Source organism: Acipenser ruthenus, chromosome 9, assembly GCF_902713425.1.
Source record: "Acipenser ruthenus chromosome 9, fAciRut3.2 maternal haplotype, whole genome shotgun sequence".
Taxonomy (NCBI): domain Eukaryota; kingdom Metazoa; phylum Chordata; class Actinopteri; order Acipenseriformes; family Acipenseridae; genus Acipenser; species Acipenser ruthenus.
The window spans coordinates 54057291-54072390 of record NC_081197.1 but is presented as its reverse complement, the minus strand read 5'-3'; the positions used below and the strand labels follow the sequence as shown (position 1 = coordinate 54072390).

General features: G+C 35.9%; 1 protein-coding gene across 2 annotated transcripts in view; it reads left to right on the top strand.

The window, feature by feature from the left end:
• The window catches only part of pibf1 (progesterone immunomodulatory binding factor 1), a 42369-nt gene that overhangs the window by 3390 nt on the left and 23879 nt on the right, over positions 1-15100 (top strand). For both annotated transcript variants that reach the window (XR_004544848.3, XM_034008294.3), the window contains exons 5-10: positions 3938-4057; positions 4318-4451; positions 4632-4740; positions 5030-5211; positions 5624-5749; positions 6681-6779. Coding sequence is in view for 1 of the 2 variants with exons in the window: in XM_034008294.3 (XP_033864185.2) it covers positions 3938-4057; positions 4318-4451; positions 4632-4740; positions 5030-5211; positions 5624-5749; positions 6681-6779 (770 nt within the window). In the remaining variant the exon portion in view is untranslated. The remainder of the gene's footprint in view (positions 1-3937; positions 4058-4317; positions 4452-4631; positions 4741-5029; positions 5212-5623; positions 5750-6680; positions 6780-15100) is intronic.

Sequence of the window (15100 nt, the reverse complement as noted above, 5' to 3'; positions counted from 1 at the left end):
TTTGGCTCTCTGCAGTGATTTAGAGGACAGATCTCAAACCCCAGTGCAGTAGAGCGGACATTTTGAAAAGAGCTTTGAAACAGACTTTATAGTTATAAGTGTAAAAAGTTGTCAAGATGTTAACAATGAAAAGAAAAATGACAGGTACGTTATTTAAACAGTTGTAGTAACATGTGGGGACGTAAAGAGTACATTCTAACATTAAGCATCACTTTTGCCCTGAAAATGAAAGATTGGGACACAGAGGATGTTGGATAACGTGACATGACATTTCTATATTTTATGTCAGAAATATCAGCACTTGAGTGGTGATTCATTGCAACAAAAGCTTGTTTCTCTGTAAGAGTGGCCTATCTTTTTAACACTCTTCCTTCAACTGTTTGCTCGTGTTTGATACACAGGTGTGTAAGAAAACAGTAGCTCAGTTTTAAAAGCATGTTGATTTACTGAAGGAAAGTACTGACACATGATTGAAAGCAATTCCTATTTAATAGTTTTTAGAACAAACAGTATTGCATCGAGGGTCCCTGTTAATGAAAGTATCAAAACAGTTTAGGATTTTTGCAAATTGTAAATCATGTAAGCTATGAGAAATCAACCAATCACCGTTAAGGGTTAAAGAAAAAAAAAATCCAGCAGATCTTATGAGTAAGTTCAATTATAAGTAGGGCTTCTGTTTTTTATTTTTTAATAATTTCATTTTTCTGTGCTTTTGCTTTTTATATTCTGTATGAAATTTCTGTTTTCGGCTATTTTCCAAAATGCTTTTTTTCTGTCACAATATGTATAGTAACTCGACAGTACTTGCACTTAAGTTATACCTGCTTGCCTTTGCTGTCTTCCACAATGAAATGCTTATGGTCACGGGCACATTCTTCTGGGGTTTTTATGTGTCTAGGCATTTTTTTACATTCCACAATTTGCAATTCTGTTTTAAATTCTCCCTATAACTCTAATATAGCTTTAAATTCTGTGAACAAGGAGGGACATTGCCCAACTGCAGGAGGTATGTTTGTTTTTTTTAAACGGGAAAGAGGTGAAGTCAACGTGAATTGAGTAACCATTCCCAGTGTTTTTCCGGTTTATCGGTTAAAACCGAAAAGCAGAAGCCCTAATTGTAAGGGATTTAAGATGCTCACTATCTAAACAAGTATCTTGTGGGCCCCACCTATTGTAATATTGGTTCAATTTGAAGTTATTTGCAGGTCCTTGGCAACTCTTATGTTTGGAACATCAACTGTCAACAGAACTGTTAAACCCTAATTTTGTGAAAAGCTGGTTTATGAAGTTTTAAATTGATGATAAAAAAAAATGTTATAATGGAACAAAGCCTTGTTTTCTGGTGGGGGGGGGATAGTGTAGGTTTATTAAGCATAGCACTCATTATAATAATATAATAATAATAATATCTTTTATATAGCGCCTTTCATAGTGGACCACCATCACAAAGCGCTTTACAGAGGTAGGCTGTGAACTGTGCATTATATGCAGAGTCACTTACAAAAGGACATTGATTTAACATCTCATCCGCAGGATGGAGCACAAGGAGGTGAAGTGACTTGCTCAGGGTCACACAGTGAGTCAGTCGGTGGCAGAGGTGGGATTTGAACCGATAACCTTCTGGTTATAAGCCCTGGACTTTAACCACTGGACCACACTGCCATTACTTCAGACCAACAACAATTCTATTGAAATTGATAGTTCTGTACTGTAAACTGTAGAGGAATGGATTGTAAATAAATGGGGCCACTAGGTAGTACTGTAATGACTACTGTATGTAGTGAGCTTTGAAGAAGCAGATCTTACTGTACCATCAGAGGATAATCCACAATGCTTCAGTATGTAAAGCTTTTGCTGCTTCCTGTCTTTCATGTTTTCTTTTTGTTACTGGATTTGTTTCATACTTTTCAAAATTTTAAACCGTTTGGCATGGCCATCAATAACGTTGGTTTCCAGGTGTCAATGATTTATTTCCTTTGGAAGTGTGTCACTGCATTTGCTATTTATGTGGGTTTAGTATTGACATCTTTCAAATAACTAATAATATAGAGTAAACCTGTTTCCAGTTATTGTTTATCAGTAGAGCCCCATGTTTTTCGCATACACCAAATAGCACAAAATAAAACGAAATGCAAATATAAAATGAAAAATCATTATAAAGCAAACATAGAATGACATTTTTAAATTGGGAGGTTTATACAAAAAATATTTAAATAAATACTTGCAATTGTAGTTGTCAAAGCTCAGCCAATTAACACGGTCTGAAGGGAAACGGAAGCTCTGACTAGCACTTGTGCAGATGTTTAATCTGGAGCGAGTTGTTTAGTAATTCAAATTGTAATGGAAGAGATGTTTGTTTCTAAAATGCCTAAACCGCCCATAACAATTAAACCATTGAACCAGGGGATGTATGCAGTTGACGGTGACAAAATAATGATGTGCAGATTTTTCAACTGTCAGCTGGAACGGGAGTCAAAAGATACCGTCGTTAAGCATCAACTGTTTATTCCTTTTGGGGGAAAAAATGGTTTGTTTGCTTATATTTTGTATTAGTATGTTAATTCTTTGTATTTCAAGTGGTGCAAACATTACACTGGAGCAAATGTTGTTTTGGTTTAAATACTGAGAAACCCCAAGCTTGTTTTGTACGCTGGAGCCCTGCTGCAGTGCAATGGGATTGAATTATAATTTTTTTAAATGGGTAGATTGCTGTATGTGCAATCATTTGACAGCCCCACAATAGTAGGGCAGTGTGTGTGTGTGTGTGTGTGTATGTGTATATATATATATATATATATATATATATATATATATATATATATATATATGTGTATATAGATATATATATATATATATATATAGTGTTTTTATTGTAAATTAGGCAGTCAATTAAAGAGTGTGGGACGTCACCGTTACTACCGCTAATGAGAAGTTATGGTAACAAAATTGTTTTTCTGTGCGAGGTCTGTTTGACAAAATGTTAAAAAAAAAAAAAAAAAAAGGATAATGTTTAATAAATATGTATGTAGTTAAAATATGATGTACAGTTGTGGTCAAAAATGTACATACCCCAATTTATAATTTCTAGAAAACAAATAATTTTATGAAAAGTCTTTTGTATCAAAAGTTTTGCTTTTGTGGATGAGGAAAATGTTACAAGAAATAAATGTTTACAATTATTTATTCCACCAATGTTTTTGAAAACTATTTGAGAACATTAGCTTTCATCTACATAAATGCAGTAACAAATACAGCTGATGCTGAGCGCAGCAACTCGCTGTATAATCTTGGCCTGTCTGATTGGAGGTGTTCTCTTTCAGAAGACAAACTGAAAGAGCTGGTGTTCCTTTATTTCAATTGTGGAATTTATCCATTGTTTTCTACTTATTTAACTCACAAACATATGCTGGTATGAGTAAAACAGATTGCCCTTTGGAGCAGGAGTAACCTACCATGTTGTTGAAAGCTTCCGACCATTTTGGAAATGGACTGGAAACAGAACCACCATGTGGATGGTTTCATATGTGGTGGAGGGGGCGTCTTGATAAATGTATTCCACATATGCAGAAACAAACAAACTGTGGTTTATTTGCAAGTGAAATGAAATCTGTGCAGTGTAGTTGGTTTCACATTGCACTTGCCTAAGTGCATTTGAGTTTGTGAGATGACAGTGATGTGCAGATGTTATCAGTTTCCGTCGTTAAGCATATATATATATATATATTTTTTTTAACATTTTTTTTTTTTTTTTCTTCTTTTAATCCCAAGAAACTTCTGCCGGGGAAACGTTTTCAAATTTAAGAATGCTCATTAGACATGAACTCTAAAGGTGACTTTCAAAGCCTCTATGCAGTCGCATGTTATTAATGGTTAGGCATTGTCCTCTTTGTTAGTAGCATTATGAAAATAAATGGTATGTATTTTTTTTTTTTTCCAGATCAAATTCTATGAAGTGGTCCATCTATTAAGAGCAGAGGTGGGTGAACTGCAGGCAAAAAAAACCAGCCTATCGGAGGACCTTGTCAGCCATAGAAGTGAGCTAAAGTCATTAATGGAGGTTAGTACATAACTAAAAGCATGACTGTTTAAATACCTTGTTGAGGAGAGTGTTTAATCTTCTAGAAGCTAGCTAAAACCTCTTGAGTGATGTTCTTTGCAGATGTGGAATTCACCTTGTTGTGTGTGACAGAATATCAGTGTGTATACCTCAAGCCACTGTATGCAACTGCCCTTCATCGTGCCCTAGGGATGCATCCTTTTTGTTTACCCAAAAAAAGAAATCCAGTTACTAATCAAATTCTTGCATTCTCCCTCTAGAGCTACGATGAAGAGAGAAGAATACGGTCAGAGTTAGAAGTTAGATGTCAGCGGTTAACCCTGGATTTAGCTGATACAAAGCAGCTAATTCAGCAAGGGGACTATAAGCGGGAAAATTACGACAAAGTGAAGAGGTAAGTTAATATAGGTCTAGTGGGTTTTATTTTAGGCTTTATTTTAGCTTAGAATTTTGTTCCTGTTTTTATTCTTCTGACAGTTGCAATGCCGTATGTATTTGTTTTTAATACCATGCTTGTACAGTGTTCTTTAGATTTCCTTTATAACAGCTGTCTAACTGGTATTCTGTTTTCCAGAGAAAGAGACTCTCTTGAGCAAGATATTTCAGACCTTAGAAAACACTTTGAAATACTTGAAGTTACACACAAAGCACAAACAAAGGAAAGGGATGACTTCAGCAAAGAGGTACATTTCAGACTTTTTCTACCATTATAAAAACAATCCCCACATCTGTTAAGTAACAAATGTTCACAAAATTTGTGAAACATTCTGATTAATTTTTCTGGAATTAATGGCAAATTAGATGATATTCCATAATTTCTTTTGAAGCTTTAGTTTATGGTTTGATTTTGGCACCACACATATGGAAAGGCACAATTTTGTGCTACTATTTAAATGTAATACCCCTTGACACTAACAAAATGTGAGAATGAATTCCTTTGGTACTGTTTTTACTGCCCATTGTGTTATACAGGTGGTTACCCTCCAGCAGTCCGTCACTTTATTACAGAAGGATAAAGAGTATTTAAATCGTCAAAATCTAGAGCTCAGTGTGCGATGCGCCCATGAAGAAGATCGTTTGGAGAGGCTTCAGATTCATCTTGAAGAAGCAAAGAAAGCCCGGGAAGAAACATATGAAAAATATGTGGCATCAAGGTGAGCACTTCCATTTGTGGATTGTATTTGTTTATTTAATCTGTACGGTCCATTGCATGTCATCGAATTGTTCCAATCCTAGCAATAGACAGTGAAACTTTTTTTTAAATGTGCTTCAGATCCAGGGAAAACCTCTTTTATGGGATCATGTATGTGCACCTTCATGATGGTAACATAAAGCAGTTGAGTGAAACCACAAATACACAGTCCCTCAACCCGGCCTTGCAAGTTACCACATATATTGCAAACAAAGTTTATACAGCTGTAGTTAATAGCATAATCTGTTGCATAGAAATGTTCTAAGGTTGTCAGGTAATGTATACTGGTAAATGTGTTAACCTTTTTTGGTTTCTATATAGGTCATTTGACTGTATTTATTGTTTTAGTATTATAACTTTTTAAATCTTTACAGAGACCATTGCAAAACAGAATATGAAAACAAACTCCGTGATGAACTTGAACGAATTAGAATTAAAACTAATCACGAAATCGACACCCTTCGCAGCACATCAAAAGAGATGTATGAACGTGAAAACAGGTTAGGATTTAATTCAGCTATCCACTTTTCTAACCGTATGTCTTAAGTGACCTTGTATTGCATTTGTATAGTGTTTTTTCTTCTTTTTGATTTATTTAAAAGTGTACTTAACAAGCCTTACATGCATATGTTGTGGAGCTCTTTTCAGACTCTTAAATTACACATATTGTATATTAGTTTGGAATACATTGTCACTTAGTGTTGTATTATCCTCCTGAAGTGAGGCAGGGGATGTGGCAAACTGATCTCATTTAGTCAGATACTGCACAGGACTATTCCACCTCAAATTGTAATCCCCATGCCAACGCCTTAAAATTAGTTTCTTCAAATAGCCTGCATGGAACACCACTACTTTCTTGTAGATTGGTATATAAAGAAAAAGAGCTTTGGGTTAACTCTGTCTTGGATATAACTCCATGTATTGTGTTTCGTTGATGATTTACATTTTATTATTATTATTATTTATTTCTTAGCAGACGCCCTTATCCAGGGTGACTTACAATTGTTACAAGGTATCACATTATTTTTACATACAATTACCCATTTATACAATTGGGTTTTTACTGGAGCAATCTAGGTAAAGTACCTTGCTCAGGGGTACAACAGCAGTGTCCCCCACCGGGGATTGAACCCACGACCCTCCGGTCAAGAGTCCCGAGCCCTAACCACTACTCCACACTGCTGCCCTACATTTTAGTGTAACATGCATTGCAGCGGGTTGCTGGCTACTCAAGCAGTCCTTTGCCCCCAGTAATATGAAGTAAACTAGGATGATGTACAGGTCGAGAAGTTTCACCAGGTTGTAATGTTTTTTAAAAGGAGGCATATCACAGGTGACAGAGAAATAGTGGAAGCATTGTATTTATCCTGATACAAAGTTTTTCACTTTACTTGTTCATGATTCAATTTGTATTTCTATATATTTCTTCAGAAATTTGCGGGAAGCGAAAGATAATGCTGTTGTAGAGAAAGAAAGAGCTGTTCAAGCTGAAAAGGATGCTCTAGCGAAATATGACCAGATTTTGGAACAGTAAGTAACATTTTAAAATATCCCTCTCTCTCTCTCTCTCTCTCTCTCTCTCTCTCTCTCTCTCTCTCTGTGCACATAAACATACAGATATCTGACAGAATTGAGGATATTTATAACATAACGCCTTACAAAATACTGTGTATAAATAAAGATTCTTTAAATAATATATTACTTCATATGAAAAGGGTGCTCTTACGCTGCACAGAGGACCACTTGGCATCCTGAAAACATTACAGGTATGTGACGTGTAACTAGTGACATTTTGTGTGTGTGTTCATATTCAGGAGATATTTGAATGTGAATAATCAATATGATGATTAGGCAGTGACTGAACAGGCCAACCTAGTCAGTAGGAAAATATGGCATGGCCAAATCAAGTGCATAATTACGTCATTGAATTAACCCAACTGTATAAAAGGGGAGACAAGCTTTGATTACATGTGAGAGAGGTGCTGCACTAAGCCCTGCGAATGCTCTGAGATTTTTGATTGTGTAAATGTATCCAGACATCCTGGTAACAGGTGTGTCATTTGGTGACCCTGGTGGGTCTCTTTTGTTTTGTGGTTTTAGGGACAGTATTTACTTTTTTTAGTTACTTAATAAGTTATTTAATAAGTGCTAAATCCCATTGCTTGTGTAAAAGGCATTTTCTGTTTTTGTTTTTTTTCCTGCCCGCACCACCCACTCTCAGATGCTCAGATAAGCCACCCTCTCGAATGATTTCCCCTAATACTACAGTCACCTAAGAGTAGCAGGTATATGTGTAGGATAAATAGAGGATACACCATGAATGTACATATACCCCATTCACACAGAATATGCACGGCTGCTTGGAATTTCTGTTCCATCCCATTCACACAACCAAAAATATGCTGCCTCAATGCCTGTATAAGTTTTTTTCACAGCTGTTAGAACAGAATCCTTGTGCTTCAGTTACGTCACTGTTGTCATCGTAACAGAAAAAGTTGTATGGTGTTTGATTTTATTAATAAATCATATGGTTATCTGCAACAGCAGTTAAAAGCCAGTATACAGGAGATTTGGGATCAATGTAGGTTGCGTAGTTTAGTAGGAAGACGCTATATGTTACGAAAGAAGAGATTCCAGATGTTTTTAAAAACTGTTATTTAACGGATGCTCATGTGAAAGATCGATTTGGCTAAAGAACCGCCACCACGTTGATATTTTGGACTGAAACACTCTCCTTATACTCACGGAAGGTTAGTACCACAGTTCTGTCATAACCTCTTCACACAGAAGTTCTACAGTGCCATAGTATTTGAAAACTATAGCTAAACTTAGAACAATTATTTCCGTATCTGATGCCGAGAGACTAATGCATGTTTTCGTTTCATCTAGAATTGATTATTGTAATGCACTTTTTTCTGGTATCCAGCTTGCAGCTTGTTCAGAATACTGCTGCTAGAATTCTGACTAAAACCAGGAAAAGTGAATATATTACCCTTGTTTTGGCCTCTTTACACTGGCTCCCTGTGCAGTGTAGAATTGATTAAGATTTTGCTGTTAACTTACAAGGCCCTGAATGGATTAGCACCTAGTTATTTGCAGGAGTTACTGACCCCCTATCTTCCGAACCACACTCTGAGATCACAGGATGCGGGGCTGCTGGTTATTGCTAGGGTCAACAAAAGTAAATTATGTAATGCTCTGCCTTTGTTTGTCAGGGAAGCTGGGACTGTTACAGTTTTCAAGTCAAGATTAAAAACTTAAAAATTGTTGCCTTTGTATTATTATTATGTGTATACTGTTATTTAAATATGTTATTTAAATGGTCTGATTGTGGCAGTTGTATGTGCAACATTGTGGCAGGGCAGAGGAAAAGCCCTGCCCATAATTAAAGGGGGCAGGGCAAAGCCATGCATATAAATATAATGTATTGTTTGGTGTTTATTGGTGATGGGAGAATGTATTATTTAAAAGAATGCATTGTTTGGGAACGGGTGAATTTGTTTGTGTATTTAAAATAATGGTTTGTGTATTGTTTTATTTATGATTTGAATGCATTTTGTGCTGATTTTGTTTGTTATTGTGTGGTAGCGTGTATGGGCTTTTAACCCCATCCACTAAACTCGTGCAGAATGTGACCATCTCCGGACTGATTAATTTATTGTTAATCCGAAGATGGTCACATGTATAAAAACCCCACAGCTTCTGTGCTCAGGGTGGGTGTTAAGAGGAGAGAACCAGAGCGAGTAGAGATCTAAAACAAAAGTAAAAAGAAAAGAAAGAAAATAATTGCTACTCGTGCTGGGAAGCATCAGCACGGTAATTGTTTTGTGTTCGAGATCTGTTTTATTTTTTATTTGTGCTCACTGAGCAGTGTGTGTGTGGTGTTGTGTTTTGTTTTTTTTGTTTTGTTTTGTTTTTGTTATTTTATTTATCTTTTGAATAAAAACGGCGCACAAAAGAGCTTTTCACCCGTAGTACCTGTCTGTGTGTTCTGTCAGCTATCTGGTCTTGGGATGTCATCAACCCCCGACTACCCTGTCAGACATGCTATATTATTATTATTATTATTATTATTATTATTATTATTATTATTATTATTATTTATTTCTTATCCAGGGCGACTTACAATTGTTACAAGATATCACATTATTTTTACATACAATTACCCATTTATACAGTTGGGTTTTTACTGGAGCAATCTAGGTAAAGTACCTTGCTCAAGGGTACAGCAGCAGTGGCCCCCACCTGGGATTGAACCCATGACCCTCCGGTCAAGAGTCCAGAGCCCTAACCACTACTCTACACTGCTGCTATACAAATGTATTGTGGTTTGTTATTTTTTTCTGCTATGTACTGTACAGTGCTTTGCGATACTTTTGTATAAAAAGTGCTATATAAATGCAATAAATATAAATAAATAAAACCATCTCCTGAGGTGGTTTAATACCGGCATAAAATATGCTAGCACAGAGCCGTTATAGGCAATACACGCAGACAAAAATGCTGTATCGGTACCAGCACTGTGCCGTCAAAACTCTTCTGTGTGAATGGGGTAATGGAGTACTTTAGTTATTTCACTAATGATAGCTGAATAACCCTTGAGCCTCCAAAGGGTTGTCTACGGTAACTACAGGAATCTCTGAATGTTCATAGAGTATTCTGTTTATATAACAAGGATAATTAAGCAACTGAATTCTGAGAAATACTTTCCTTCAATCAAGATCTGCAGTGTGATTTGACTGGTCACTCTTTTAAAAAAAAAAAAATAAAAAAAAAAATAAAAACTGAAATATCTTGTTTGCATAAGTATTCAACCCCTGTGCTGTGGAAGCTCCCAGTTTACACCGATGAAAGAAATTGCCCTAACAAGGACACAATTACCTTACCATTGGCCTCCACCTGTGAACCATTAAAGTTGCTGTCACATTTTCTGGATAAAAACCCCACTGTTGAAGGATCATTGGTCAGGCTGTGAATATGAAGGAAAATGAAGACCAAAGAGCATTCTACAGAAGTTAGATAAAGTAATACAAATGCATAGATTAGGGAAAGGGTATAAAATAATATCCAAGTGTTTGGATATCCCAGTGAGCACAGTTGGATCAATAATCAGGAAGTGGAAGCTGCATCACACCACCCAGGCACTGCCAAGAAAAAGCCGTCCCTCAAAACTCAGTGCTCAAACAAGAAGGAGACTTGTGAGAGAAGCCACAGAGAGGCCAACAATCACTCTGAAGGAGCTACAGAGTTCAGTGGCTGGGAGTGGAGTAATGGTGCACCAGTCAACCATTTCAAGAGCTCTGCATAACACTGGCCTGTATGGGAGGGTGGCAAAAAAGAAGCCGTTACTCAAAAAGTACCATCTGAAAGCACGTCTGGAGTTTGCCAGAAAGCATGAGAGTGACCCAGCTGCAATGTGGGAAAAGGCTTTGTGGTCAGATGAGACCAAGATAGAGCTTTTTGGCCAAAACTCAAAGCGCTATGTGTGGCGCAAACCTAACACTGCCCATGCCTCAAGACACACCATCCCTACAGTGAAGTATGGTGGTGGCAGCATCATGCTGTGGGGATGCTTCTCATCAGCAGGGACTGGGCATCTTGTTAAAATTGAAGGAAGAGATGGAGCAAAATACAGGGAAATACTGCAAGAGAACCTGCTTCAGTCTGCTAAAAAACTGAAGCTTGGGAGGAAATTCACCTTTCAGCAGGACAATGATCCCAAGCACAAGGCCAAAGCAACACTGGAGTGGCTCAAGAACAAAAAGGTGAATGTCCTACAGTGGCCCAGTCAATGTCCTGATCTCAATCCCATTGAGAATCTGTGGCACTATTTGAAAATTGCGGTCCACAAGCGTCGTCCAACCAACCTGAACAACCTGGAGCAAATCTGCCAAGAAGAATGGGCCAAAATCACTCTGACACTGTGTGCAAAGCTGGTACATACTTACCCCAAAAGACTTAAAGCTGTTATTGCAGCGAAAGGTGGCTCTACCAAATATTAATGTGTGGGGGTTGAATACTTATGCAAGCAAGATATTTCAGTTTTTTATTTTTCTTAAAAACATTTCCCAACATAAAACCAATGTCACCTTACAATAATTGATTTTGAGTTTCAGTGTTTTAAAATAAAATATTAAACAGAACGAAATTTCAATGTACCATTTGTAATTCAGTAATATGAGAGAATTGGTCAGGGGTCTGAATACTTTTGCAAGGCACTGTATATCTATTCACTCAGGACCACTCAATGTGAAAAAAATGTGATGCTAGATATCCTTGCGCTTGTACTGTTTAATTAAATATGCATTCATTCAGTGTAATGGGATGAGTTAAGAACTAGTTTGGCAGAAGATGCCACCCTGTTTTGTTTTTTAGGAGTTTCTTAAGACGGAACTAATTGAGTGTGGTGTAAACTATGTTTTAATGGATGTCTATGTGGATTACTTATATTTGAGTGTGGTGTATTTGAAAGGAAAACTGCACTGTAGCCCAGACATTGTGGTCACACTGAAGTCAGCTTTGCTTCATTATACTTTTTTTTTTTTTTTTTTTTTTTTTTTTTTACTTTGAGTTAGCTTTGAATATCTTACCATTTTTTGAAAAAACTACTGCCTAACAGCTTTATCTTTTAAAATGACTGCATAAAAATACTATTTTCCAAAAACAATGGGTTGTTTATAAACTTCTGTGTGATGTAATGTAGCAGTGCTGACTTTAATAATGATAGTCATTGCAGTATTGCAGTATTTTCATTAATTATTTGAAAGCTGAAAAAGATTTTAAAGCACAAAATTACATGAAATACCTACAACACAAATTTGAACTGCTAAACAAATTAAATTCATGCCAAGATAGACTAGGGGAATGGTATAGCCATTCTAGCCTTGTCAAAAGAAGCAAATTTGCAAACTATATAAATTAATACGTGGTGTGTAGGGCGTCTTATTATTATTATTATAGAGTGACATTTCTACAATACATAAGATGTACTGGCATTTTGACAAACCCTTAACTTTTATAGATTGGTTTCTCATATATGATTTTGAAATAGTTTGTTTCTAGATAATTAAAGACTGACTTCTGTTAAGAAAAGCACAATTCTGAAGTTTTTTAAATTTTAAATGTATTTCTTTAGTTGATTTACTTCACACCTGGTAGCTATAATAAAGCCTTTTTTATTTGAAACAGATATTTGCCTGAAAACATCTCAGAAAGCAGGAGTTTAATTTTTCCCACTTCACATTTGCATATTTTGTATGTGCCAGTACAAAAATTCTCCTTAACCAATGACTGCTTGCAGTGTTGCTGTTTTTATATTACTTGTTTGTTATGCAATTGCTGTAACCTATATTCATTTTAAAATCTTATTATGCTTCATTAACCAATAGCATGACAAAATAAACACTACAGATAGTATACAAAAGGGACTGACATGTTTGGGCCATAATGAGACTGAAACCTGTATTTAATAAGAGATCCTGCCTGTCACTGTTTTGTATTTCGTAGCCAAGATATGAAAGAGAATGGGACTACATTCAAATCAATCCCTCATGATCAGTTCTAGCAGACTGAATGGTTGCAATGCTAGGAGTGCAAACCATTCCATTTACAACTGCTGCAGCGGGACGGTAACTAGCATTAGATCTAGAAAGAAAAGTCAGTGCTACAGCTAGTTCTGTTAGATTCACAGTTGTATTTATTGTTCTAATATAACAGCGTCTCAACTGTTTTATTCTCCGATGTTATTTGTATTGGTCCTGTATAATGTGGAAGATGCAAAAGACAGATTGAAAGTAAATGGTCACATTTCTTCTTGCCGTAACACCTATAGGGGGGTGATTTACCTCATGTTAATCACCCCCCTGTCATGTCTTAATGCTTAATTGTATCACCTCCAACCCCCGTCGCAGAGGATAACCTAATGTTACCAATTTTTAAATCTAGTTTTATAAAAGTTGTTTTTGGTTAAGAATGCCATGATCGTGTGTTTTTAGATAAACATTAACTATCCTTTAGAAACTCTGCATACCTGTTTGTAATCCTGCTATTGTTTCCTTAAATAAACAAGGTGAAGGGGATTAAGTAAAGTAAAATAAAAAGCAAACAGTGTAAAACAAAATGGTACCAGTAAGGCTTCTTACATTTAATGTTGTAAGCTGAGAATTTCATTTTTTTTTTTTTTTTTTTTTTTAGGTTTTTAGGTAAAACAAAAACCTGGTAGGACAATGATACTCTGGTATGATGGAGCTCCTACATAAAGCTTATAGGACCCTTCTGTGAACCAATTTAACTATAGCAGTCTAATTTATTTATATGTGGCAGATGATTAGAGCACATCATTATTAGAGTTCCATCAGCAAAATTTGCAAAGCAGACCTTAAAAAAAAAAAGGAAAAGAAAAAGATAATGATTCTAATCTAATACATGCATATCCACAGTATGTGTGGTCAGATGTAACTGGTGACTGATACTGCCTCCAGAGGATTATGACTTCTGAAACATGCCTAACAAAATCCACAATAACCCAGACACTTTGGGTCTAATTTTCAAAGTTTGGTAACTCTTATGTTGAGTAAATCTCTGATAATAGTGCTCCGGAACTGCATGTTTACTTAAATAATAATAATAATAATAATAACTTAACCAAAAAGAACACTTCATTTAAGTTAGCATGCAAAAGCAAAGTAGATTTAAACTTTTGAAATCAATCAAATTTGTAAATCTACTCAAATCCACTTGCCAAGTTTTGAAAATGACACCATAATGTATGTAATGAGCAAGATTCAAGTACTGATCTTTTAAATAAGATTAATAAAATGTGAATATTATGTACTTAAGTAGACATACATACATACATACATACATACATACATACATACATACATACATACATATGTAGATTTATACCAAAACATTGGGAGGTTGTCTATTTTGAGCAAAAACTATATTGGGGAATCTGGGGTGCTTACTCATAACCACTGCTCCTCATATATATATATTATGTGTTTGTGTGTGGTATCCCGCTTGCAGCTTGATCTCAGATTCCCCAATAAAAAGCTTCTGAAAAATGTTACAAATGTCTTAAAGATGTCTAAAAAATATGTTGTACATTTTCCCATGTTCTTTCATAACCTTATGAAAAAAATCATTTATCCTTATGGTTACACTCCCTTGTTTTTTTGGCAGTCAGTGAAAAGGGATAAACCAAGACAACTACCTCCCTTGTCACATTTTTATAATAAATAAAAATAAAAAACAATGGCCTACCTATGGGAGCACCTCCCACCATACTCCGGTGTGGCTAATATAATTTAGATTGTTGCAGCAAAGAATGTAGTTTGACGGAACTGTTTTTTCAAGTAAACGGCTGGACTTGAAGTAGTGTAAGAAGTGTTTTGCTTTGCCGCTCCCCAGAAATCGGCTTTGCAATGACTGAAACAGCATCAGCCTTCCAACCTGAAAAAGGTTGTAAAGAAAGTTGGTAACATAACTTTCTACATATCGTGCCATGTTAATTGAAATATTAGGGAAATAAATTCCTAGGGAGGTTGTGTCTTGGCAGCCCTGACACACACACTGATTGATTGAAAAAAGTGTTTTTCTTTGGTATATCTACATATTGTTGGTGAATTTTTTGAGATCAATAAGCTGTTAACAACCAAACGAGCAAGATGGGCTGAATGGCCGCCTCTCGTTTGTAAACTTTATGTTCTTATGCATGCAAAGAGTAATGGCTGTATCTGTAGGCATTAAGCTGGGTCCACTTGATTTTGAGGCTTAAGCTGGAAATGTACCTGATCAGATCATTAAAGTATAATTTTACCCTTACAGTAATAGGTCCTTATTCTCAT